The following is a 26,073-nucleotide window of genomic DNA, read 5'->3' on the forward strand; positions in this document are numbered from 1 at the left end:
GCGGAGCTTGGCGCCCTGCGGCTCAAGGCCGGGTGGGTGGGGCGAGGGAGGGCCTCGTGTGATTGGTGTGCGGCCCTCCGCCTCAGCCAATGAACTTCAAGCGCAGGCGGGGCGGGGCAGACACGGTTTCTTAAACGGAGTGACGCGCCGGGCGGCCACATCGGGCTTGGTGACTCAAGTGTCGTCGCTCACTCCTAGCGGACGCTGTCAGGTATCAAGCGCGCGCCGGGACTGGGCGGGAGCGGCTCGGGACCTGCTGGGTGTCCCAGAGTCGTCTCAGCCGGGGCAGCGCACGGCTGTACCGGTCTTGGGTGCGGCACATCCCCGGGGCGGGGCGGGCTCGGCAAGGGGACGAGCAAGGAACCGGAGGCCCGAGACGTGGCACGGCTGCCTGCCAGACACAACTCGGGCTCGTCGCCCTCCGGGCACTCGCTTGGGCCTTCCGCGGCCTCGGCTTTCGAGAAGGTGGCGGCTCGAGCTGCCTGGCTGCCGGGGATCGGATCCCTGGGCACAGAGCAGTGATCGCGTGGTCCAGTCACCGGGCGGGTGGTGGGGTGGGAGAGCGCTGATGCGGACCGAGCCCGAGTTCTTGGGGTACCCTCTTGTGTCCCGCGACTGCTCCTGCCCTTCCCTCCCCACTCCCCACTTTCTCTGCAGCCCTAAAGCAAATAAGAGGATTGAGGAAGTGACGTGTACATTATTGAGATGTTGGCTAGGGATTGGCCCACAGGGCTTTCGGCACGAAGACCCCCCAACTCCACCCCTGTCACTCCCCCAGATGCTGAACCTCAGAAAATTCCAGGCTAATTGCGCGGAACTTCTGATGCCAACAAACCTTGCCTCAGGCCTACATCATGCCTGGTAGTGCATTTATTTACCTTGTAGATGTGTCAAGATATATTGAGAGAGGAGAAAGAGTGATTTTTGGAAGGAAGTGTCCTTTCCAACTGAATAACCTCCAATTTCTCCATCCTAAATTTCCTCAATCAGGATTGTCAGAGTGTCTGTGGGTAAATTAGTTTCATGTAACCTGAAGCTGTATGATTTTTTTTAATTGTGTGTGTGTTTGTGGGTATGTGCACATGAATGCAGATGCTGTGTGTGTGCGTGCGTGTTTGTGGGTATGTGCACATGAATGCAGATGCTCCGTGTGTGTGTGTGTGTGTGTGTGTGTGTGTGTGTGTGTGTGTGTGTTTGTGGGTATGTGCACATGAATGCAGATGCTCTCTCTCTGTGTGTGTGTGTGTGTGTGTGTGTGTGTGTGTGTGTGTGTTTGTGGGTATGTGCACATGAATGCAGATGCTCTCTGAGGCCAGAGAGGTCCAATCTCTCTGGAACAGGAGTTCTCTCTAGTTGTGCCATGTAATGTGGGTGCTGGGAACCAAACTCTTCTGGAAGAATAGTAGGTGATCCTAACTGCTGAGCCTTCTCTCCAGCCCCTGAAACTTTATTTAGGATTTATTTTTAAAGGTATTTTTTCCCTGTTTCATATATTTTTCTTCTACAGTCTATTTTTATTATAGTTACTTGCGTTTGTATTTTATTCCCTTTGCTGAGTTCTTAAGGATGAGTCAGATTCCATACTTTTAAAAACAGTTATGAATGGGCAATGATTTGGAGGTGTGTGGAGGGTGCGGTGTAGCTGGTCCAATCCTTTTTCAGTAGTATTAGTTGTTTGCTTGTGACGCACTTGAGGTGAATTTTAGCCAGAATATTGGTTACGTAAAACAAAGCTTTTGTTGGCAGAACTTCAAAAAATAAGGCCTGTATTTGTGAATGGTTACCTCAGAAAAGTAAATATTTGACAATAGCCAAACCAAATTTACTTCTCAAGCCGAATATTTTCAATGGCTTTTGGATGACTTTACATTGGTGATTCTTTTCGAGTAATTTAAGAAAATGTTATTTAATAGGGCAGACTAAACAAATTCTTCCAAGTGCAGCCCTTTATGGACACTGTACTGTGGAAACATTGCTGTGGGCCGATAAAAGGTAGTGAACAGTGATGGCTTTGAAATTAAATGTTAGGTGTTCAGAATTCTCGATCTATCATTAGAACTTGTTCTCATTTCTAGGCCCTTATGTCTGCTTAATGTAAATAACAAGAAAATAATACAAAAAATAGTAAATATAAATAATAAGTGAATAATAATGTGTTTATCAACACATTATTTTGCCCTTTGAGGACTGAAATATATTAGGTCTAAGAGTGAAGCTTTGATTAGAAGATGAACTTCTTCTGCACGGGAGGACAGAGAGGCAGCCTCTCAGAGTTAACTTACCCTGATGCGGGGTGGGGTGGCCTCATTCCCTCTCCAGTCTGGGTCACTTTCTGTTGCTTCCTTGCATCCCTTAGGAGTTGGGTTCAGTAAGGACCTCGTTCACTTGGCAGACAAGAGAATTTCAGCAGAAGCCCCTTACCAAGGCTAGGTGATTTTCTTGAGACATGGTTGGTTACTCCTTTTTACATTCTTGTCTGATTTCTATTTATTTAATTTTAAGACAGGGTCTCACTCTGTAGCCCTGGTTGGCCTGGAACTCACTGTGTAGACCAGGTTGGCTGGATGCATCTGGCTCTGCCTCCAGAGTGCAGAGATTAATGGTGGATGTCAGAGTGCCTAATCACCTCTAACTTCTTGGGTAGCCAAGGATGATCTTGAACTCATGATCTTCCTACCTCTGCTTCTCTGGTGTATTTGGTGTTGGAGATGGAATCTAAGGCTTCAGCCACGTTAGTCGAGTACTCTACTCACTGATCCTCAGCACTATATATAGGATTTTTTTTTTTTAAGAAAATAGTCCAGGCCGGGCGGTGGTGGCGCACGCCTTTAATCCCAGCACTCGGGAGGCAGAGGCAGGCGGATCTCTGTGAGTTCGAGGCCAGCCTGGTCTCCAAAGTGAGTTCCAGGAAAGGCGCAAAGCTACACAGAGAAACCCTGTCTTGAAAAAAAAAAAAAAAAAGAAAAAGAAAATAGTCCAGTTTAAAAAGGACACCGTGGCAGTGTTTTTTTTTTTTTTTTTGGTAGAAATTGGCTAGCGTTCCTGTGAACTTAGAGCAGAAGAGAACCGAATGAATGACTCCTTTGTGCTGAACCTGGAGCTTTAACATGAGCTCCTCGAGACGCCGGTGAATGGCTTCAGCTGCAATTGACAGATGGGGAAACAAGTTCAGAAGACTGGCACATCCACCTCCTAAAGCCACAGACCGAATTTAAATTGTGAAACGCTGTGCGTTTTCTACCATTTTTTTCTACCACTGTGGATTTCTTATCCATTTCCCAAGCCTAGAGAAGATTATGATGGCTGTTTTAAAGGCCACTTTAATTAATATTTTGTTCTAACAGTTCTCATACAGTACAAACTCAGTAACTTGAACACAGAGACTCTTTAATGGAAATGTGCACCGTAGATTCTGATATATCGTGGTCTGGGCACCTCTGATCTTTCCCAGTTAAGGAAAATATCCAGAGATCTACTTTGAGAACTTGGGGGGTATTACTCATGTTTTGGATGTTTTTGTTAGGCTACTGATAATAGTCATTCTGTATAAAATTGAGGGGACCCAGCAGATAAATAGATTGTAGCTGAGCAGGTAATTCTTGTGTGAATTGAGGTAAGTTGAGTTTAGGTAGCCTTCTTTAGGTTCTTTCTCCTTGAAGGTTTGTTTTGAGTCAGCTGAGTCTAGCTTTGGACTGGAAACCCTCCTTCTCAGCGCCCCCAAGTGCTGGGATCACAGTCCTCTCCCAGCCCCCTTCTGCAGTCTTATTTCAATCTGTAAAAATACACTATTGAAGCATTTTTAGGATTTTTTTTCAATAACCAGTCTTTTGAGTATATTTCTGCCTATTGAAAAAGCAGGGCTATAGACTTTGGTAGCAAAAGTTTGAGAGTCATTTTTATTTTAAATTTGATCCTTTGCCTATAAATAGGTGACCTAGTGGACCCAAGGCTGCACTTCCTTGGAGTATTGACTGTACTTTTCTTTAAACAACATTGTTTTCTTTTCTTTGGTTTTTTTTCGAGACAGGGTTTCTCTGAGTAGTTTTGGTGCCTGTCCTGGATCTCACTCTGTAGACCAGGCTGGCCTGGAACTCAGAGATCCGAGTGCCTCTGCCTCCTGTGTGCTGGGATTAAAGGCGTGTGCCACCACTGCCCAGTACCATAAATACAATTTATGGTCATTGTAGAAAATAGAGAATAGTTAAAGATAGTCATAGTGACTTTTTTGTTTCTTTCCATTAAGGAAAGTTTTTCTAATACTCTTTGCATAATTGAACATCTGTATGTATAATTTTATTTTCTTTACTTAAACATATCCTAAAATACCTTGCCATGTCATTAGAAACTGATTTTAAAGATTTATTTATTTTTTTGTGTATGAGTGTTTTGCCTGTGTGTATGTAAGTGCACTCCTAAGAAGTATCTGAGAAAGCATATTTTTCTTCACTGAGATAGGGTTTCTTTGTATACCTCTGGTTGTCCTGGAACTCACTTTGTAGTCTAGGCTGGCCTCGAACTCACAGAGATCCGCCTGCCTCTGCCTCCCTAGTGTTGGAATTAAAGACGTGTACTATCACTGCCTGGCTGGGAAAGCATGTTTTATGCTTATTTGCTAGGCAAAAATTAATACTGGTTTTAAGTTTTTAGTAGCTCAAACAGCATATACTGTATAGACTGTAAAGAGCCTAGAAAGAAATGATAAATAGGTGTTTTAACTTAGTGGTGGTGATGGGGACTAGTTCTTTGTAGTATAGTTAGACATTTTCGTTAGCCATCATTTCCTGTCTAGTGATTCTTGCATTGTTTTTGTTAAGTGTGAGAGAAAATACTGTGGAAGTTGCAGCCCTTTTCCTTAGGAAAATGTACTTTTGTGTATAATTGTGTGCTTTACTTTAGGAGTCCTTGGGATCCTCTCAAGCCAGTCCCTAGAGCTTGAGTTTCAGATCTGTACTCTGGTCTGACCGTGGGAAGAAAGAATAACAGCAAGTTTTTGGCAAACAAGACAGAGTTGTGGGGTTTGATTAGTGATTGCAGATTCTTGAACCGCACTGGATTTTTAGTATGGAGCGAGAGCCAAGGTGAAAGCTAGCCAAGCCCTGTGATCGGCTGACTTGGCAGCTCAGTCAAGAAGGCTAAGATTATGCATGGTTTGACTTGTTAGAAAATTTTGTTGAAACATGAATTAGCTATTTGTCTTTTTTAAAAAAATAAGGAGATATAGACATCCCAGGCGTGCCTGGCTTTGGGTAACTGTCCCCTAATCTAGAATTTATCTTCAACTGTTCCCCCTTTCTGCCTCCAGACATGGTACCTCTGCACACACTTATTTCCCTTTTACTGTGGCCCCTTCCTTACGAGTCTTTGTTTCAGGCTCTTTACCTGCTGTGATCTGAATGGTGAGCAGTGTGCACAGAAGTCAGGAGAACACTGGTGGAGGCTGGGTTTAGGACTGGAGCAGAGAGAGTAGCCTGATTCTGAAAAGTGTCAATAGTGTGAGTGAGCACCAGTGTGCTCGGAAATTCACATGCCTAGCTTGGCTGTTTGTGCTTTGATATTCTCTTGGTTGACACTACTGTTTTCTTCTCTGAACAGCTGATTTTTTTGATACCTCTTTTTAGTGTGTGTGTGTGTGTGTGTGTGTGTGTGTGTGTGTGTGTGTGTGTGTGGTGGCTGGGGTTAATAAAAACAGCCATTCCCTTTTCATCTGTTTATATATTTGTGTTTGTTACTGTAAAAGCTCAAGACTCTTAATGAATCCCAGAACAAGTCTTCTTGCCTTTGTTTGTGCTTAGTTTGACTTCCAGGAGTTTTAGATATTTGTGCTAAATGACAGATTCTACCTTTTGTAGTTTGGGTGATAAACTTTTTTTCAGCCTCTAAAAGTTACTTTTCCCTGTCTCTCTCCATTTTTCTTTTAAGATTTATTTTATTTTTTTTAAAATTTTATATGTATTAAATGTTTGTCTGCTTGTATATATGTGCACCATGTGGGTGCCTGGTGCCTGCAGAGGTCAGAAGAGGGTGCTGGATCCCCTGGAGTTACAGACAGTTGTGAGCCACCATGTGGGTGCTGACACCTGAAGCCAGGTTTTCTGTAAAAGCAGCAGATCCTGTTAACTGTGGAGCATCTCTCTAGCTCTGCCCCTCAGTCTCTTCCCCCCAACCTTTCTATTTTGAGACAGAGGCTACTTGTAGCCCAGGCTGGTCTGGAACTTCTTACTGTGTAGGTCAGGCTAGCCTGGAACTTGTGTTGATCATCTTGCCTCCTAAATGCTGGGGTTACCTCATCTAGATTAAAACCACATTTGTTACTGTTTCACTACTTGCATACCGGGACAGAGAAAGAATGTAAAATAGAGAATAGAGGTGGGGGTGGTCCCGCAGGGCAGGAATGGGGCTGAGAGAGGATGAGGCGTGTGCTGCTTGTAGTCCTAGCTCCAAATGGTCATTTGAACCCAGAGTTGAAGACCAGCCAGGGCTTTAAAAAAGTGCAAATGGTTCATACCCCCTGCTTCCTACCCCATGACTCATGGGCACCCAGCAGCTCTGGCCTCTTGACTTGGCGCCCTGATGTCTGCCTTGTGCTCTGCACACCTGATAGGAAAAGGTTGGATATTGACTGTGGTAGATGCTCAGCAGTTACTTAGTGAACAGACATGCATTGGCCCTGGAAAGGTTCTCACTCAGCGCCTTCTCGTTGCTTTGGACAGGTCTCTGTACTTCCATTCCTGAAGGACCCACAGGATGTTTTCCAAACTAGCAAGTTTGCAGTCTGTTGCTGCTCTGAGGCGAGGAATCCATGCCTCAGTCGCCTCTACTGCATCTGTTGCAACTAAGAAGACAGTCCAAGGCCCACCATCCTCTGAGTACATTTTTGAACGGGAGTCTAAGTATGGCGCACATAATTACCATCCTTTACCTGTGGCCCTGGAGAGAGCAAAAGGTATGTTCTAATTAATCCACCCCCACATTTGCTGTTCTAAGAATTAGTTGTTTTGTATTTACTCAAGTCCGACCCTCACTGAATGTGTGTTGTGGATAGTGTTCCTTCGACTTTACTCAGTGTCTAGGGTACCTGTGCCAGTGGGTCTTCCCCATGGTGGCCTCACCTAGGGGACATGCAGAAGAATGTGACATCACCACCAATTTTCCTTTTTAACTATTAGTTTTTATTTTGACATAACTCTAGTAAAAAGTTATGATGATAGTAAAATGTTCCTTTCCTCTTCATGCAGATCTCTGAGGGCTTTTGTTTGTTGTGTTCTCTCCTCCCCTCTGGCCCCATGATCACCCTGTTTTCTAGCTTTTCACTCCTAGATAGTCAGTGTGTCTTTTCTAAGGTCGCAGGAACTTTATCTTTTATGTGCACATGTGATCATCACAATCAGGAAGTCAACAACCTAGCAGGAATCCATTTTTCTTTTATGTCCTGAATTACAAAAGGAACTTTAGACCAGGACTCTCATTCTTGTTGGGTTTGTTATGCCCAGATTGTGGGGACCCACAAAAGACCACTACGTATGTAAAAGCAAAGAGCCGTTATTTCAAGCTCTGGGGCTTGGTCTTTTATGTCTGTCTAATGCAGGGGTGAAAGCAGAGAGCCCAGAGCCCAGGCAAGGTGGAGTTTTTATCATAGCAGAGGTTGGGGTGAGGGGATTTCCAGGGTTCAGGACCCCAGTTGGCTGACATTTGTCTGGGGGTATATGGAATGTTTAGAATGTCAGGTATTTCCTCTTAGATGTAGGCCCCACTGGATGTAGTCAGCTTATGGCTTTTCCTGGGTCCACGTGTTGCCTATGGGAAGCTGTGTCTGGGCCTCTAAGCCTGTCATGGCAGCTGTGTGGTCAAACTGTTTTGGGCCCCCCCACATTCTTCCTCCTCCTTCTGTCCTGGGCCAGTATTTCTTCATTGTAACACTTTCCCAACTGAGTTATTTCAGCCCTGTAAGCTAGTGTTCCTTAAAAGTTTGGCACTGCCTGAATTGATCCCTGGAATGGAATTGCTAGGTCATGCAGGAACTCTGTGCTTGGCTTGTAGAGGAACTGCCAACCTTTTAAAATAACCATGTATATATGTGAGATGCCTGTGCCTGAGCAGGAGCAAAAGAGGAAGTCAGGTGTCTTACTCTCTGAGGTTCTGCTTTATTCCCTTGAGGCAGGGTTTCTTGCTGATCATGAAGCTGGCCAGTGAACTCCTGGGACCTGCCCATATCTGTGCTTAATGCTAGGGTTATAGGAATGTGTGGCCATGCCCCGCTTCATTTACATGTGGGATATGGGGACTCAAACTCAGGTCCTCATGCCGTGCCTGCATAGCAAGAGCTCCTACTCACTGAGCCATCTTCCCAGCTCAGAATGGCTAACTATTGGTAGAGAGACAGGCTTTCACGGTGTAGTTCAGGCCGGTCTTGGACTTGGATTCATCCAGCCTCAGCTACCCAAGTGCTGGGATTCCAGGTGTTCACCGTCACACCCAGCTGCAGTTGGACCATTTTACATCTGCACTAGCATTGTATGTGAGTTCCAAGTTGTTTATATCTTTGCCCCCCACCCTTTTTTTTCCTTTTCACAAACTATAACCATGCTAGTATGAAATAGTATCTCCTTGTTTTGATTTGCATTTCTCTAATGGCTGGTGATGTATTATACATCTTTTCACATTCATATTAACATCTGTATGTGTTTGAAGAAATGCTAGCAAGTTATCTTTACCATTTTTAAAAACAGGGTCTTGCTTGGTTCAGGCTGGCCTTGAACTCCTGATCCTCCTGCCTCTCAGTGGTGGCATTAGAGGTATGTGCCACCATGCCTAGTCGTTTTTGTTGTTGTCATCATTGAGTTCTGGATACTAAGTCCTTACCCGGCATATGATTTGCAAATACCCCTGTTATATGGTCGGTTGTAGTCTTTACAAGGTGTTTGTCTATTTTGTGTAACTTCTTCATAAATTCAAATTTTTGGCTCCTGAAATTAAAATTGGTAAAGAGGTTACAACCCCTTCCTTCCTTCCTTCCTCCCTTCCTTCCTTCCTTCCTTCCTTCCTTCCTTCCTTCCTTCCTCCCTCCCTCCCTCCCTCCCTCCCTCCCTCCCTCCTCCCTCCCTCCCTCCTTTCTTTCTTTTTTGTTTCTCTCTCTTTCTTTTTTAAGCAAACTTTATTATAAAAAACTTGCAAATAAAAATAACATCACACACTGAAATTAACCAGACCCAAAGTCTATATATCTCAGTAAACTCCTATACAGTTGACTAACTGTTTGGAATGGAGGCTGTGGACCTTCACACTGGATTTTACACTTTCACTATTGGGTATATTTTTATGTGCTTATTCACCACTAAAAAACAAAATTCATGACAGAATCACAGTCTTCTTATACTGTTCTGTTAAATATATGTGTCAGAGGTAGACAGATAAAATATAGCCTTAATACTTCTTTCTCAATCAAAGTTTAATAGGCTTGCACTAAGCCAAGTTTTTTTGGGGAGTGTGGGGGTGTGTGTGTGGGGGTGTGGGGGTGTGGGGGCTGCAGTTTCAAGACAGGATTTCTCTGTAGCTGTCCTGGAACTCTCTCTCTGTAGCCCAGGCTGGCCTTAAACTCAGAGATCCACCTGCCTCTGCCTCCCAAGTGCTGGGATTAAAGGCATGCACCACCCTCCAGCCACTAAACCAAGTTTTAAGCATAAAAATATATTAAATAGAATTTCATGTGTAGGTGTGGAGGGGGCTTTAAAAAATCAGTCTTCAGTTTGGGGGTGTCTATGTCATACAGAGACTCAAATTCTTTTTTCTTCCCTATGTATTTTAGGCATCTATGTGTGGGATGTAGAAGGCAGGCAGTACTTTGACTTCCTGAGCGCTTATGGTGCTGTCAGCCAAGGGCACTGCCACCCCAAGATCATAAATGCAATGAAGAGTCAGGTGGACAAACTGACCTTAACGTCTCGTGCTTTCTATAACAACGTCCTTGGTGAATATGAGGAGTACATTACCAAGCTTTTCAACTACCACAAAGTTCTTCCAATGAATACAGGTACAACAGTTCCATTCTTGTTAAGTTCCCAATCAATCAGTCAATCAATCGTTTCTTTATTTGTATTTATTTAGCATCTCACTAGATTGCCAAGGCTGACCCTGAATTTACAATCTTCCTGAAATAATCTCTCAAGTGACTGGGGTTCAGTTGTGCACCTCATGCTAAGCTGATTTCTTTGATAATTTGCAGCATTAGTAAAATCTAAGCATTTTACCCACAATAGGAGTGGAGGCTGGAGAGACTGCCTGTAAGCTTGCTCGTCGTTGGGGCTACACCGTGAAAGGCATCCAGAAATACAAAGCAAAGATTGTTTTTGCTGGTATGTGAATTTAATTGTTACATAATATTTCTGGACAGTTTTATAAAGGTTGGTGGGGGAATTCCTTCTTGGATTTCTACGTTACTTCTTGATGTATGAGATCTTCCTTTTGTGATATTGTGGAACGAATTCAAGATCTAATGGATGCCAGGTTAATGCTCTACTCCTGAGCCGCATCCCTAGTTCAAGATTTTTCTTTCTTAACTCTTCAATCCTCCCTTGAAGTAAGTGACTTTGATTTCATTTCTCGTCTTACCACATTTTCCTCATAGCTGTTTTCTAGTTGCTTTTTTCTTTCTTGGTGCTAAGTTTCAAATGCAGGGCCTTGTGTTTACTATACAAACATTCTATCACTGAGCATCTGCAGCCAACATTTTTTGTTGGTTTTTGAGACAGGGTTTTATTTTATAGCCATGGCTTTCCTGGAACTCACTTTGTAGACCAGACTGACCTCAAATTCACAGATCTGCCTGCTCCTACCTCTCAAGTGCTGGAATTAAAGGCGTGCCTCACCATGTTGGCTTGTGGTCAGGATTTTAGTTCTAATAGTGAATATGCCCTTGTGTTGTGTTCTAAGAAATTGTCAGGAACAGGAGGCTGAAGCTGCCTTGTTACACTTCTGAAAATGGTTGAGAAGGATTACTTTGAATTCTTGCTAAGAGACTTACAGTTTTTTGGGATTATGTAATTTGAGATGATAATCTTTGTGGGATATTCAAATGGTAGATTCTGGCTTTTTCAAGTTTTGATTTTAGTTAAAAAAGAAGTATGTGCTGATTTTGTGGTCAAATACATTTTTGCTTTTTCTGGTAAATACATACAGTTAAATTATAAATACTATAGCATAATAAAGTTATGACCAGAGTCAATTAGTATTTGAGGTGACAGATTATGATCTGATGAAATGTTGCCATGATTCTGTAACTCACCACTGTTTTTTTGTGGGGAGCGGGGTGTGTGTGTGTGTGTGTGTGTGTGTGTGTGTGTGTGTGTGTGGCGTTTCTACATAGGGTTTCTCTGTGTAGCTCTGGCTGTTCTGAAACTCACCTTTTAGACCAGGCTACCCTGGAACTCACAGAGATCCGCCTGCTTCTGCCTCCCAAGTGCTGGGATTAAAGGTGCGTGCCACCACCTGGCTCCATTTTTGTTTTTTTAAAACTCAAAGACATTTTATTCAAGGTTAAAAGAACAGCTATAGAGAGACAAGCTGTAAATCCTGAAGCTGCCCAGAGGAGGGACACAGAAGAAGGAGGAGCAGGAGGAGGAGGAGGAGGAGGAGGAGGAAGCAGGAGCCACATGGCAGATGAGCAGCTACATGGCAGACAAGAGGGAGAGCTTCACCAAAGCATGACAAAGCCTAATGTCCAAGAGAAGGTATAGTTAGGCTCTTGCCAGCATCCAAAAGAGACAGAAAAGAAGAAATGGGAACGGCTGCATTTTTCTGAGTAATTCAGAAAAAGGGTGGCTTCACCCAGCAGCATAGCTGTGGCTGCATAAGTGACTGCCTGTAATTTACCATCGTAAAATCTTGTGTTTTAGTTGTGGGTATCCTGGCTGGCTATTCTAAACAGAATGTCATTTCTGTTATAAACTGTACAGTCTCTTTCATACTAGTGAAGGGTGCAAAGGTATTTTTACATTGTATTGAAAGAGGCTGATGAGTCAGTGGGCTGGAATAACAGTGAAAGATGGTCTATTCCTGCAGAGTGAGCTACAGGATGAGATCCCTGAGGCCAGGGAGAGGAGAACAAGTTGGCTCCTGGTCACATTGGTGCTTGTTATCTTAATGAATATGCTTTTGTATGTGGATGAGAAAAAGATGGGCTTATGCATGAGTCAGAGACCCAGGTGATAGATGCTTTTGCAAGAGTGTTCTTAGAGATGCCAAGAAGCTAAGATGCAACCACCCAGTACTGAGGTCATTGAGTTGCTGCTGGCATGGGTGGTGGAGATGTCAACACATCGTTAGTGAGATGAATTCCCGTTCTCTTTACTGTATTGTTCATGGTTGAGTTTAACCCCAGCTGAAATGATGCAGTTGTTTGCTTTGCTGGCGGATGTTAGGATGTTTGCTTTTTACCAGACTGGAGGCTCTGCAGACAGACAGCTCCCAGGCTAATTACCTGTCCATCCCCTGTCCTGGAGTAGTGCCTGGCCTCCAGTGGCCCCCAGCCACATTTATTAATAGAAAAAAACATGATCCTGAGGAAAGGCAGACATCTGTTCCATTTAGCATTATGGAGGATTATAATGTCAAGGTAGGCAACATGGAAAGTATTTGGATTGTCTGAGGATCTTTGCTGTAAGTGAATTTGAAAATGCATTCTGTTCAGTAGGTAGCTTGCAGTATTGGGCTATCAAAAGGAAAATGCTGCCGGGTAGTGATGGCACATGCCTTTAATCCCAGCACTCAGGAGGCAGAGGCAGGTGGAGTTCAAGGCCAGCCTGGTCTGCAGAGTGAGTTCCAGGACAGAGAAACCCTGACTTAAAATCCAAAAACAAAAAAAAAAACAAAAACAAAAACAAACAAACAAACAAACAAACAAAAAGGAAATTGCTGATCATTATGCAGGACATTCTTTCCTCACATTCCTATTGTAAATGTTCCTTCTCTGTCCAGAAACCATGCTTTGATGCCTCAGTTGTGAGGCTTTGGTTAGAATGGGTCTGAGAAAAGTGCCGAAGAGAAGTGTCTAAAATAGTAATTAGAAGGAGACCTGTTGGCTGCTGGCAGGGGAACCATTGGAATTAGTGTCAGATTTTGTTTGAGTAATTGAAAGCTCAGAGAGGTTCTCTAAATAACCCTTTATTTTTAGTCTGGCTTCCCAAGGTGCTTGTAGAGTAGTATTACTGAACTTGTAGGTTTCTTTGGAATAGTCACTATTTGTCTTTCCTTTTAGATGGAAACTTTTGGGGTCGAACATTGTCTGCAATCTCCAGTTCCACAGACCCGACCAGTTATGAAGGCTTTGGACCTTTCATGCCAGGCTTTGAAACGATCCCATATAACGATCTGCCTGCACTGGAGGTACATCAGGGGGGCTATGGTACTTGGCTCAGAGCAACTGGAAACTATTTTGAATTAATTATGACCTGTAAAGTATGTAGATTAAAAACATATTAATGAGGGGGCTGGAGAGATGTCTCAATGATTAAGATCATATACTGCTCTTGCAGAGGACTTAGGTTCAGTTCCTTACACCAGTTTAGAAGCTCACAACCTTCTGTAATTCTAGTTCAGGGGACTCTTAACATTGACCATCTTGGGTAACAGGCATGCCTGTGGTGCAGATACCTACTTACCATACTTACATAACAGACAAATGCTCACATTCAAAAATTAAAATCATTAATGAGGACAGGGGAGGTTGCTCCTTGGTAAAACAGCATGTGTGAGCTCCTGGGCTTGGCCCCAGTACCTCAGAACAAACAAAGTTATATGAGTCTGAAAATTCATCGTAAGGTAGGCTGAAATGTGAGACTCCTTCTCAGTAGTGGGCAGTCAGGGTCCAACCCAGGGAGATCTGCTTTTGTCGTTTAGTATAGTACTTAGGCCAGCTAACCAGTTCAGATCATAACAACTTGAATATTACCCATTAATTACTGTATCAAATTAATTTCTTTCTCTCTCTCCATTCCTTCCTTCCTTTCATTCTCTTTCTTTTGAGATAGACTCTCATTTTGAAGCCTTGACTGGCCTGGAACAGTATGTAGACCAGGCCAGTCTTGAACGCATAGAGATCTGCTTGGCTCTGCTGCCTCCCAAGTGCTGAGATTAAAGGCGTGTACCATCACTCCTGGCCTAGATAAAATGTTTTTAAGATTTGTAAATTGCAGTACTTTATTTGTGGTGCTAGAGAAGGAACCCAAGGCCTTGTGGATTCTAGGCAGTTGTTCTTCTGTTGAGGTATATCCCCTCTCCAAAGTGGAGTACTTTTATAAAATACAAACAAAAAAGTCATAAGATGGCTTTAACAGGCCACTCAGTTTTTTTTAAGAAAAACTTACATGAATGTTTGCCTGCAAATAAATGCACCATGTTTATGTAGCCTCCAGGAAGCCAGAAAACAGCATTGGATCCTCTGGAACTGGACCTAAAGACAGTTGTGAGCCCTCATGTGGGTGCTAAAAATGGAATCGAGGTTCTTGGCAAGAGTAGCTAGTGAGTGCCTTTAATGGCCGAGTCACCTTTCCAGCTCCTGCCTTAGCTTTTAGTTATAATACATCTATGATGTAGCAAAATGTGGGGATAATCTGGATAGTGGTATATGCCTATAAACCTAGCATGCTAGAGTCCTGCAATTATAAGCATGAACCACCATGCTGGGCTTCATCATCATCACCCCCCCCACACACACCTAATTAATTAATTTGAGTGTTTTGCCTGCATGTATGTATGCCTGGTGCTCCTGAAACTGGAGTTATGGATGGTTGTGAACCACCATATGAGTGCTGGGAGTCAAACCCAGATCCTCTGGAAAAGCAAGTGTTCTAAAAAAAGAAACAAGAAAGTCTCTCATTCTTATTCTTAACAACAGAAAGTATGTATAGTATTTGACTTCAATTACCAAATATGGTGGAATGAAAGCTATCAGAACTCCCTTCTGTTTCTTTTGTAGCGTGCTCTTCAGGATCCCAATGTTGCTGCCTTCATGGTGGAGCCCATCCAGGGTGAAGCAGGTGTTATCGTTCCAGATCCAGGATACCTGACGGGGGTTCGAGAACTCTGCACCAGGCACCAGGTACCACCAGGTGGTCCCGCTGACTTGGCAGGGAGGCCAAACTTGCTTGACTGGTTTGAACTCGGCTGACAGGATACACGATTACCTCACTTTCCACTAGATGAGTTCCGAGAGTTAAGGAACATTCTCATGCTTAGAGCCCTCTGTGGAAGCTGACTTTTCAGTCTCTAGAACACTGGTGAGACACTGTGCTGAGGACTGCTGCCGCGCAGACCTCCAGGCTCTTCCTGGGATTTTCTTCTCTCATCTCTAGGAGCCTTGCGCTCTTCACCCCTCCCAAGCCCTGTCTTGTGTTCCTTGGCTCTAAATGTTACGGCCCTTCTTCCTTTTCTTTCACCAAGCAGTGAGTGCCCCTCGGGCCTCTGGGAGGGATCTGCCTGACATGGCAAACAGATGTCCACAGGACACCACTGAAGTTGTGTGGGTGCTGAAGACAGCTTCACATATTGCAGGGTGACGGAGAGACACTTCGTGAGAGGGTTAACGTCATAGTGGTCTTTGTTTCCCCGTGAAGTGAGGATGACAGTTGTGTTGTCTGTTGTTCCTCCCAGGTCCTGTTTATTGCTGATGAAATACAGACAGGGTTGTCGAGAACTGGTAGATGGCTGGCTGTGGATCATGAGAACGTCAGACCTGACATAGTTCTTCTCGGGAAGGCCCTTTCTGGTGGCTTATACCCTGTAAGTTCAATGTCCCTTTACTTCTTCTGACCTTGATCGGGATACCTTTCAAGTCATTTGATTTGATCAGGTGTGATAGAGGCCACTTGGAACATTTTAGAGTTCCATTGTGTGGTCCACTTGGTTAGTGCTGACCAAGTGGGGTGTGTGCTTTGGGATGTGTTGTGGCATTTGATTTGGACAGAAGCATTTCCCTCAGAAGTTCCTCCTCCCATTTTCCAGAAACTGGTACTACTAATTGTTCAAGACCTTGAACAATGAATGTAAGATGGGAACATTTGTTCTTTTTGGGGGTTTGTATCCAGAGCCGGTAATTGATGTGGGATGAAAGGGTTTTAAAGAGTAGATGTTCCTGCTGAGTAGACTGAATTGTCTTCTTGCAGAGAATACCCAAGTTTGTTTTCTAAGCAGAGCATTTTGGAAAGGACTATAAATTATCTCATTGCAAAACCAGCTCTGCCTGGGTTGCAGGGATGACTAAGTGGTTAAGAGCACTGGCTGCTCTTCCAAAGGACCTGGGTTCAGTTCCCACCTCCCACCTGGCAGCTCACAACCATCTGTAACTCCAGTTCCAAGGGATCCAACACCCTCTTCTGGTTTCCGTGGGCACTGTTGCATAGACATACATGTGGACAAAACACTTCATCCACATAAAATAATAATAAAAAAGTTTATTGCTTTTAGTTCTAAGAAGGCCTGTCTTAGTTATTATTTATTATTATTACTGAGAGTCGGGGCAGATGTAAACTGCTGGCTGATCGACTTTAATATCCGCAGTGCAGAAGTATCTGTGTCCCGGCATGCTGAGAATGTGAGGAATGACACGGCGGGTCTGTCTTTCAGGTGTCTGCAGTGCTGTGTGATGACGAGATAATGCTGACCATTAAACCAGGAGAACACGGCTCCACCTACGGCGGCAATCCACTCGGCTGCCGAATCGCCATTGCAGCTCTTGAGGTGAAAACCGATAGGGCTGAATGATCCCTGCTTTTAAGTAGTGTTGAAATTATTTTTAATTTGAGTCCTGGTGTGATAAGAAGTTGAATACGATTGCCAAGTGTTAGAGAACATGAAGCATGGAGGGAAGGTTTCAGGAGCAAGGCATTCTCAAAAAGGATGGTAGCTTTTTGCCTTCCCTAATGTTAGGACTGGACTCCTCTGGGCTGCTCGAGTCTGTAGTCAGTCACCTGGCAGTGGCAGAACTCCTATACGATGACCACCTTCTAGGCCCCCTTTGGTTTAGCAAAGCAAGATTTGTTTTTTTCTTGTTTGTCTGTTTGTTTTATTCAAATCAAGGTCTCACTCTGTAGTTCACACTGGCCTGGAATTTACTGTGTAGCCCAAGCTAGACAGCTCGGAATCTTCTTGCCTTAGCTGCCCAAGGGCTAGGATTACAGGGGATCACAAAGCTCTTTTTCCCTTTTATTTTTTTTTTCAAACTCAGATTTGAGCGCTGGTGGTCTTAGCTCAGTGGAAGAGAAAGAAGGCCTTGGGTTTGATTTCAACACAGATAAAAATGAAATCAGAGGATGGTGGTACACCACTGTGATCCCTGCACTAGGGAAACTGAAAGGCAGGGCAGTCACAAGTTTGAAGCCAGCCCAGGAAAGTAGATGTAAGATACAGTAATATGTTAGGGGGAGGACAAAAGGCAATTCTGCTGTAGTTTCAAGTTAAATTAGACTTACTCCATTGAGGTGTTCTGATAATAACAGCATACTACACTAAAGAATTTTTTTTTTTTCGAGACAGGGTTTCTCTGTGTAGCCTTGGCTGTTCTGGAACTAGCTCTGTAGACCAGGCTGGCCTCAAACTCATAGAGATCTGCCTGCCTCTACCTCCTGAGTGCTGGGATTAAGGGTGTGCACCACCATCGCCTGGCTTGCATTAAACAAATTTTAATCTTTATTTTGCCACGAAGACTTTGACAATGGATTTGCGATTAAAGCAAGGCTCTGAGGTTGTCTGTTTAGCTAGAAATTAATGCAGGCCCTGAAAAGCAAATGCAGGTGGTGTCACTCTGGTCTTTGTCTCATTATAGGTGCGTTTTGTTCCCAGCCTTTCATGGATTGCTCCAGGACACTCTTAACGTTTGTGATTTTTTTAAAAAACAGGTTTTAGAAGAAGAGAATCTTGCTGAAAATGCAGACAAGATGGGCGCCATCTTGAGAAAGGAGCTCATGAAGCTGCCCTCTGATGTTGTGACTTGTGTAAGAGGGAAAGGATTGCTGAATGCCATCGTCATCAGAGAAACCAAAGGTAATGAATGTCCACAGCACATTGTGCCGACAGTCCTTTCAAAGACACAGTGGGTAGGGCAGTCCTCTCTAACAGTGGACTAGACTGTTGGTCAAACCATTCAGATGAGTTGTGACCTGATTGCATTAATGTTATCCTAAATGTAGATCTTTCCAATGGGAAGGCGTGTTTCACTCTTTTGACCAAGTGTTTGTTCCTCGCAGACACATCTTTCCTGCCTCTGTTAGTCAGGCAGCACTTGGTGATCCCTGATTAGTTTCTGTTAATATTTCCCCTTCAGTTGAGTGCTTTGTCCATCCAGCAGAGGCTGTAGAGGCAGCAGAAGGAATAAAATGGATGACTTTGATGTGGATAATAGATAATGAAGATTTGAGACTTCCTTGTGCCTGATATCAGTTATCACCCTCCAGGGCCCCCTGCTGGGGCTTCTTGGGCTAACCCTTCCTTTTAAAGCAGTGATTCCAGCAGAGGAGCTTTTGAGAAAGGAAGGGAGCCGGTTCCCCTGATGTGACAGGTGGAGATAGGGTGGACTCAGGCAGTTCTAGGCGGCTCTGCCTGCAGCCAGGTTGAGAAACACTGCTCAGAAATGATGCTTAGTTCCGAATGGCCAGGAAGTGTGTCCATTATCAGCAATGTGTAGTGTTCCTAGGATTGGGGATAGCTATTCCATTATTTCATTTTGCGTCTCCTACCCAAGTCCTTTCACATTAGCTCCTTATGATTGGTGTTAGGCATCCCTAATCTGAGAAGTTGAAATAGTCCCAAATCTGAAAGGTTTTGACAGTCACCATCACACCAGAGGAGGAAAATCCCATACTTGATCCCAGGAGACAGGCCATAATCAAAATGCAGATGCACTGAGAGTCTTGTGTGAGTGCGAAATATGAGTTTCATGTTTACATGGGCCCCTTTTCCAAGATACGTCTTCTCCTTCTGTGTATGCCAGCATTCCTGACTCTGGAAGGAGCCCTTCTGGCCCCAAGCACTGCAGACAAGGGTGCTGTGCCTGTAACAGTCTTAACATGTCGTCCAGACCTAGTTATGTGCTTGCCAAAAAGTCAGTAATGCAGCCTCTTGAGCAAAGCAGCGAGCAACTTAGAGCGTCTTCTCCAGAACAGACGCTGGGAGCACTCTCTGCAGAGGCTCACTCACTGCCTTTGCCTGTGACAAGGGTATTCATACATTAATATCTGTGTGTACATTGTGACCATTTTTCTGTAGACTGTGACGCGTGGAAGGTGTGCCTGCGACTCCGAGATAATGGGCTCCTGGCCAAGCCAACCCATGGCGACATCATCAGGTTAGCCCCTCCGCTTGTGATCAAGGAGGACGAGATCCGGGAGTCAGTGGAAATCATTAACAAGACCATCTTGTCCTTCTGAGAGTAAGAACTGCGCAGTGGCCCCTGGGAGTCATTTTCAGACGGGCTTCTTGTGAAGCTCTGCTCACAGCGGCCAGCTCCCACTTGTCTGTCTCTTTAAAGACTTTTTTTGGATACATATGTATATTTTTCAGTTGATGCATAGTGGAGTGACACTTAGGAACTGCAGTGGTCGTGTGCCAGAGGAGCGAGAGTGAGTGGCATCTCTCTCAAGTGTTGACTGTGGGAACTATCTAAGGGGAAGGAAGCGCCGCCATCTGTACCCAGCCTTCAGACCCAGTCCTGCAGTCGTTGATATACATTTTTATAATTTCCTTGCTGGTGTGAATGTTTTGTATTCAAAAGTTATTTCTACGTAAGAGACTCACTTAACATCATGCAGTTGAATTGTTATAATCAATGAATATTAAAATGATTGAAGGTTAAGCCTATGTTAAAATACTAGTTTCAAGTAAACTTTGCATTGGCCAATACCAGAATGTATTGTATAGATTCTGAGAATTCATTCCTAAAATTTCACTTAAAGTGCTTGACTGCAATTTGTAAAACATTTATTTTCAGTATTTCTTTGAATAAAGCTCGATTTTTCTTTTTACCCCAACAGAGTATTTTGTATTTCCATATTGGTAATAATCAGTGTATTTCACCCTTATGACTGGCATTTCATTTCCTCTTGAGACCACTCACTGGGTGTGTTTCAGGCTTTTCCTTCTAAATAAAGCTATGATTAGTTCATATCTGTATAATGATGTGAGTTTTGTTTTTATTTGTTTTTTTTTTTCTTTAAATTTTGTTTCATTTTTCTCTAGTGTGTTTTGTGGAATAACTTCCTATAAGGTGCTTGCTGCTCCGAGGGGATGGATTTTCCAACCCTTCACTCCTCCTTAGGCAACCTGGTGCTCCCTGTTCCTGAGGAGGTCACCGTACAGATGCTGAACTTGGTGTGGACACCTGATCAGCATAGAGCCCAGAACCAATCAAGTGATGCTCCTGTCTCAGTCTCAGTCTCCCAAATAACTGGGACTACAGGCACGCACCACCGTGCCCCTGCAAAGGGATTAACGTTTAAGTGCAGTACAGCCTGGGGCTGGAGAGATGGCTTAGCGGTTAAGAGAGCTTGCTGCTCGTCCAGAGGACCCAAGTTTGGTTCCCAGTACCTGCATTGGGTGGCTTACAACCTCTGTTTCTTAGCTCTAGGGAACCTGATGCCCTCCCTGCTCTCAGCACCTGCACACATGACACATACACACATTTAAAAAAAAAAAGCTAAGTTCAATAGCCTGACTGAACCGTGTGTGTGTGTGTGTGTGTGTGGTGTGATGTGTATACCTGAGATTCTGCATTTCCTGCAGGCGCTCTCTGAGATGCAAAGGCTGCCTTCGGACCTGGGATCATGTATCAAGATTCTCCAGAGGAAGCCTGAAGATTTAGGTAGACTTGGCAAATGAAGCTCCTGGCCAAATTCCTTGGAAGGCCATCATAGTCTTCAGATAGAATAGAGGAAAGCCTGGTTGTGTGAGAAGACTTAGTGTAAGAGGTTCAGGAAGGTAGAAAGGTTTGAATTCCAGGCAAACAGGACCTTGGTCTGATGATCCCCGGGATTGCTGAAAGGAGGAACCAGGGAAGGGCAGCTTTTACCACCATAGAAAACCTGCCAGGCTGAGCCCTGAGAAGTCAGTCACCCAGCATACTTACACTACTGTGCCACCCACATGCTAGGGCAGCCAGCTGTGGTGGTGAGGCAGGTGCTAGGCAGACCTAGGAAAGGGATCCATCTGCTTAGTGGTTTGGCCTATCAAAGTTGTTGGATCTAGAGCCCAGTGTTTCTCATGAGATGGAGTGGGACCCTCCTTTTGGGAGCGTGATGAATAAAGGATGATATGGGTAAAGACCCAGGCATGCTCGACTAAAGAATAGCTCTTCTAAAGAGGAAAACAATTTACTCTGAGATACAGTAATCATGATCTAGGTACCCTGAAAGACACTGCCACTGTTGAAGAGGTCACACAAAGTCATAAACATGCTTACAAAATAGATAAATGAACAGAGGCACTCGTCTACAGAGTGAGTTCTAGGACAAACCAAAAGCTATACAGAGAAACCCTGTCTTCAAAAACCAACCAAAAAAAAAAAATCAAAAACGCGTGCATGCACACACATGTATATCACACCTATATGTAGACGGCTCAACAGGTAGGTTGCTTGGGATGACATTCATTGCTTTAGTTGAGATTGGAGGCCTGTTCGGTTTAGCAGTCTATTCTGTAAATTGCACCTAGTTGTCAAGAGGATGTTGGGTAGATGCAGGCATTGGAGCTAGAGGGCTACTTCAGAGACCAATGGCAGCAGCTTCAGCTCTTTGTCTGCAACATCCAGATCTCATTAGCACAGCAGCCAAGGTCAGTCTGTGGTGGTATTGTGTTCCCCAAAATATTGTGTACCCTAATAGACTTATCTGGGGTCAGAGAACAGAAAAGCCACTAGATACTTAGGATAGGCAGTGGTAGCACATGTCTTTAATCCTAGCGTTCCAGAAGCAGAAATCCATCTGGGATCTCTGTGAGTTCAAGGCCACATTGGAAACAGCCAGGCATGGTGACACATGCCTTTAATCCCAGAAAGCGAGCCTTTAATCCCAGGGAATGATGGTAGAAGGCAGAAAGGTATATAAGGTGTGAGGAGCAGGAACTAGAAGCATTTGGCCTGGTTAAGCATTTGGCTGGTTAAACATTTGGCTGGTTAAACATTTGGCTGGTTAAACATTTGGCTGGTTAAGCTTTTCAGTCTGAGGAAACAAGATCAGCTGAGAAGTTGGCCAGGTGAGGTTAGCTGTGGCTTCTTCTGTCTCTCTGATCTTCCAGTGTTCACCCCAATACTTGGCCTCCGGTTTGATTTTATTAATAAGACCATCTAAGATTTCTGCTACATCAGTCAGTGGCTCTTCAGAGATGTGGCCTCAGAATATACTTCCTTCTGTCTGGAACAGCACTGTAGGTGTGGGAAGTTTGCAAGATTCCCTCTCTTGTGATTGCAGGAATTGATAAGAAAGCCAAGTAACTCAGATGAGGGAGAGATGGGGGGAAGGGAGGGCTGATTGCATCATGAGGGGCCTGATGACCAGCACAGCAGACCAGCCCTTGTCCTGTGGTTTCTGCTGCAAGAATTCGGAGGAGACAAAGAAACTTAGTGTAGAAGATAGTTTAATACAGAGTAAAGAAGTTTTAAGGGCAATGTCCGGAAAAATTTATTGTACTGACCTGCATTTAAAAAAATTATTGATTGATTGACTAAAACAGTTTTCTGTAGCCCAGGCTGGCCTCAAACTTGCTATGTACCCAAAAATGATCTTGAGTGACCCTTCTGTCTCTACCTCCTGAGTGTAGTGCTGGGGATCAAATCCTGGGCCTTTGTGCATGTTGGGTAAACACTCCTGACTGAGCTCTCAATCTACATTTTAGGTAGGCTTTATACTATGTCTAAAGTCTTTAGGACAGACAGCTTTCCCTGAGGGGGCATTTTCCTGTCTGGGTGATTGGCAGGAACATTTTGGATTGCTACTCAGGAAAGGACATTGGTATGTCCTGTTCTTTACCACTAATAGAAACCTTATGACTTTCTTGGTAGTTCAGAATGTTATGTATGTCTCCACTTGGCCAGATATGACTCAGATCTTCTGAGTATTAACCAGTCCTGTAGTTCCACTTTCTGCTTTTCTGAGCTGCTGAAAAAGGACAGCAGGCTTCATCCCCAATAATCTTCAAAGCTGCTAACCTCTAGCTAGTTAGGGATGTTCCTTAGAACCCCATTACCTCTTTACGCCCTCACTGAAGACTGACTAGCTACCTATTGTAGCTGCTTGTCCATAGTCGTGATAAAACACCATAACCAAGAGCAACTCATGGAAGAAAGTTGATTTTGGTTTACAGTTCCAGAGAGAGAAGAGCCGTCATGGCAGGAGGCAAAGCAGCCAGCAGCTGGGGCAGGGAGCAGCGAGAGCACCTTTTCGTTGTTTTGTTTTTCAAGACAGGATTTCGCTGTGTAGCCCTGGCTGTACTGGAACTCGCTCTATAGACCAGGCTGGCCTTGAACTCAGAGATCAGCCTGCCTCTGCCTCCCAAGTGCTGAGATTAAAGGCATGCGCCACCACTGCCCAGCGAGAAAGCACATCTTTAACTACAAGCACAAGCAGAGCGTGAACTGAAGTGCTCTTCATGAACATGACATACCTCAGAGACATACTTCCTTCACCAAGGCCATACTTCCCCATAATGTCTCCAAACAGTGCTACCAACTGAGGACCTAGTGTTCAAATGCCTAAATGTCATTTCTCATTTAAATCACTGCAGGTAGAAAAGAAATGTCCATCTAGAAGGTAGGGGTGTCCACTTAGCACACCACCCCCTTTATTCTGTCACTGAGGACTTGTGCTTTGGAGTGTCACCTCCCAGAGTACCTCATCAAAATCACTCACTGCTCAAGTGATAAAACAGGTTGAACGAGGGCCTCTGATTTACCTAGAATAACCAGATGAAACCAGCATTGTATGTCAAGGGCCAGGAAGTTGGAGTTCCAGTCTGAAGTGTATGCATGTAGCGATAACACAGAGCTACCACCACCCGTTCACCATGTCGGAGTGAGGGGCTGTGGATCGAAAAACAGAGATAAAGACAGCGGGTCACTCGCCTCAGCAGAAGGCCGAATGCCGTTTATTGAGAAAGGGAGGAAACCTTAAATACAGGCTTACAGCACAATGGGAGAACCCCAGAGGGCAGAAGTTTGCTACTGATGTTTACAATCTTGCATCTAAGCTGTTAACACCCAATATGCAGGATACACCAACAAGGAACTTCCTGTAAGCATTCAGGAGGGTGGAAACCAGCAGGGAATTAGCATAGGGAGGACATCTGGTCAGGGTCGGCAAGCAGGCAACGGCTTACTCAAAAATGGAAGGCCAAGGCCTTACATATGCACACACATTTGGGATGCTCCACGTGGGCCCAGATCTATGCTTCTCAATGCTGGCCGTGCATTAGTCACTGGGCCTCTTCCCCACCTGTCAGTTCATTGCAGTCTCTAGGGCTGGAGCCTTGGTATCAGGATAGCATATGTTCCCAGGGGATTGAAACAGCCCCTACGAGGTGGGTGTTTAAGTATAAAATTCAAGGTATCATCCATTCAGCCACACCAGGCTCTGAGCTGACATTAAGGGGCTACTGGTGAATGAGGCTCACAGACCTTGACCTTAGGGGGCTTTTTTAGTAGATAGGTATATTTATTGGACAAAGTGTTTATTGAGTTCTGCTTGGCTGGCCCTGAGGATTGGCAGTGGTTAAAAGAAACGGCACTCATCAAGCTGTCTGTACCAGGCACTATTCCAAATATGTTAATTCTTGTCAGAGGTGCAGTGACCTCCAGTTACAGATACCAAGGCTTAGGAAAGCATACTTCCTTACTCACTGAAATAGGGAGTAGCAACGTCCAGGCTGGGCAGGACTAGGCTCTCAGGGAGAGAGGGGTGGTTCTAGGTGTCTCTGGGGCCGGAGGTTGGCAGTACCACTTCTTTGTCTCTGGAGCGTGGCTGAGATGCCCTTCGAGTATGTAAAAGCATTTCAATTCATTTCTAATTTGGGGGAGAGATTCTGTAAATGCCAGTGGGAGCCACTGTGATGAATAATAAATACACAGTAGTAGCTTTTTCCTGTTAGGAAAAACTCAAATATATGCTAGGACTTACTTCCTCCATGGCTCCATGCATGTATTAGCTTAGTTCAGAGTATTATTAGCTTTCCAGCCCAGCTTTTACTTTTATTAACTTGCAAATGAGACTTGCCCCTTTGCACCAGCCCATTCTTCCCACTGTTCATGAAACATCTGACCTAATGTGACCTTTAGAGCTTGCATCATGGGGTAGGTAAGGATAAGACCCTGGGGGGAAGGCAGCAGAGGGGCAAAGGGTTTCCTGGAGGAAACCAGGAGATGTTAAGAGAGCAAATGTACAAAAGAGGTTAGATATGCGCGCGCGCGCGTGTGTGTGTGTGTGTGTGTGTGTGTGTGTGTGTGTGTGTGTGCAGGATCTCCCAGGGCTGTGATTCTGTCCCAGCCTTGCATAAGTGTTCACATCTTTCTTTCTTTTTCTTCCCTGCAGAGGAAGGGGAGAGGGGAAATGGACTTTTTTTTTTTTTTTTTGGTGGGATTGTGTATGATTGTGAAGGTAATGGAAGGCCCTAAGATGGAAACTAGCTTGTGAAAAGAGCTATGCAGGAATGTGAAGTGCCTAGGGACAGATATCCTGCCATGGAAGTCTGTCTAGCTGTCATGTTCCTCTGCTGTCTTTCATGAAAGGAACTATGAGATTCCTGGGTGGGGATGCAGGCACCTTTTTAACAGTCTGCTCTTAATGCAGATAAGGGAGTTTCAGCCTTCCTGCACTTGGGTAGACACCAGCCATGCTTATTTTAGGAGATGTTATTTTTATTTTATGTATATTTGTGTATGCCTGAGTGTATGTTTGTGTACCACATGCATGCAGGTGATTCAGGAGTCAAGAAGAGGGTGTTGGATCTCCCTGGAGTTACAGGAGGTTGGGAGCTGCCCCAGGTGGGTGTTGGGAGCTGAACCCAGGTCCTCTGCAGAGCAGCAACGGCTTTTATTTTTGGCATGCC

At 44.4% G+C, this 26,073-nt stretch overlaps 1 protein-coding gene across 1 annotated transcript; it reads left to right on the forward strand.

The window, feature by feature from the left end:
• Nucleotides 1–113: 113 nt before the first annotated feature.
• Oat (ornithine aminotransferase) lies at nt 114–20,154 on the forward strand. Its single transcript, XM_028868537.2, has 10 exons — nt 114–211; nt 6,711–6,943; nt 9,803–10,027; nt 10,254–10,349; nt 13,250–13,377; nt 14,969–15,091; nt 15,643–15,771; nt 16,615–16,728; nt 17,886–18,030; nt 19,252–20,154. Exons 2-10 carry the CDS (start codon nt 6,745–6,747, stop codon nt 19,410–19,412), a joined length of 1,320 nt encoding a protein of 439 aa, XP_028724370.1. The 5' UTR covers nt 114–211; nt 6,711–6,744; the 3' UTR covers nt 19,413–20,154.
• The last annotated feature ends 5,919 nt before the right edge of the window (nt 20,155–26,073 follow it).

This window comes from Peromyscus leucopus, chromosome 1, assembly GCF_004664715.2.
Source record: "Peromyscus leucopus breed LL Stock chromosome 1, UCI_PerLeu_2.1, whole genome shotgun sequence".
Taxonomy (NCBI): Eukaryota; Metazoa; Chordata; class Mammalia; order Rodentia; family Cricetidae; genus Peromyscus; species Peromyscus leucopus.

What these genes read in the sequence shown, in the direction of transcription:
- Oat (XM_028868537.2), top strand. Translation starts at nt 6,745, where the DNA reads ATGTTTTCCAAACTAGCAAGTTTGCAGTCTGTTGCTGCTCTGAGGCGA. An exon ending in GGCCCTGGAGAGAGCAAAAG is followed by an intron (nt 6,944 to 9,802) that starts GTATGTTCTAAT and finishes TATGTATTTTAG; the next exon opens with GCATCTATGTGTGGGATGTA. An exon ending in TTTCTGGTGGCTTATACCCT is followed by an intron (nt 15,772 to 16,614) that starts GTAAGTTCAATG and finishes TCTGTCTTTCAG; the next exon opens with GTGTCTGCAGTGCTGTGTGA.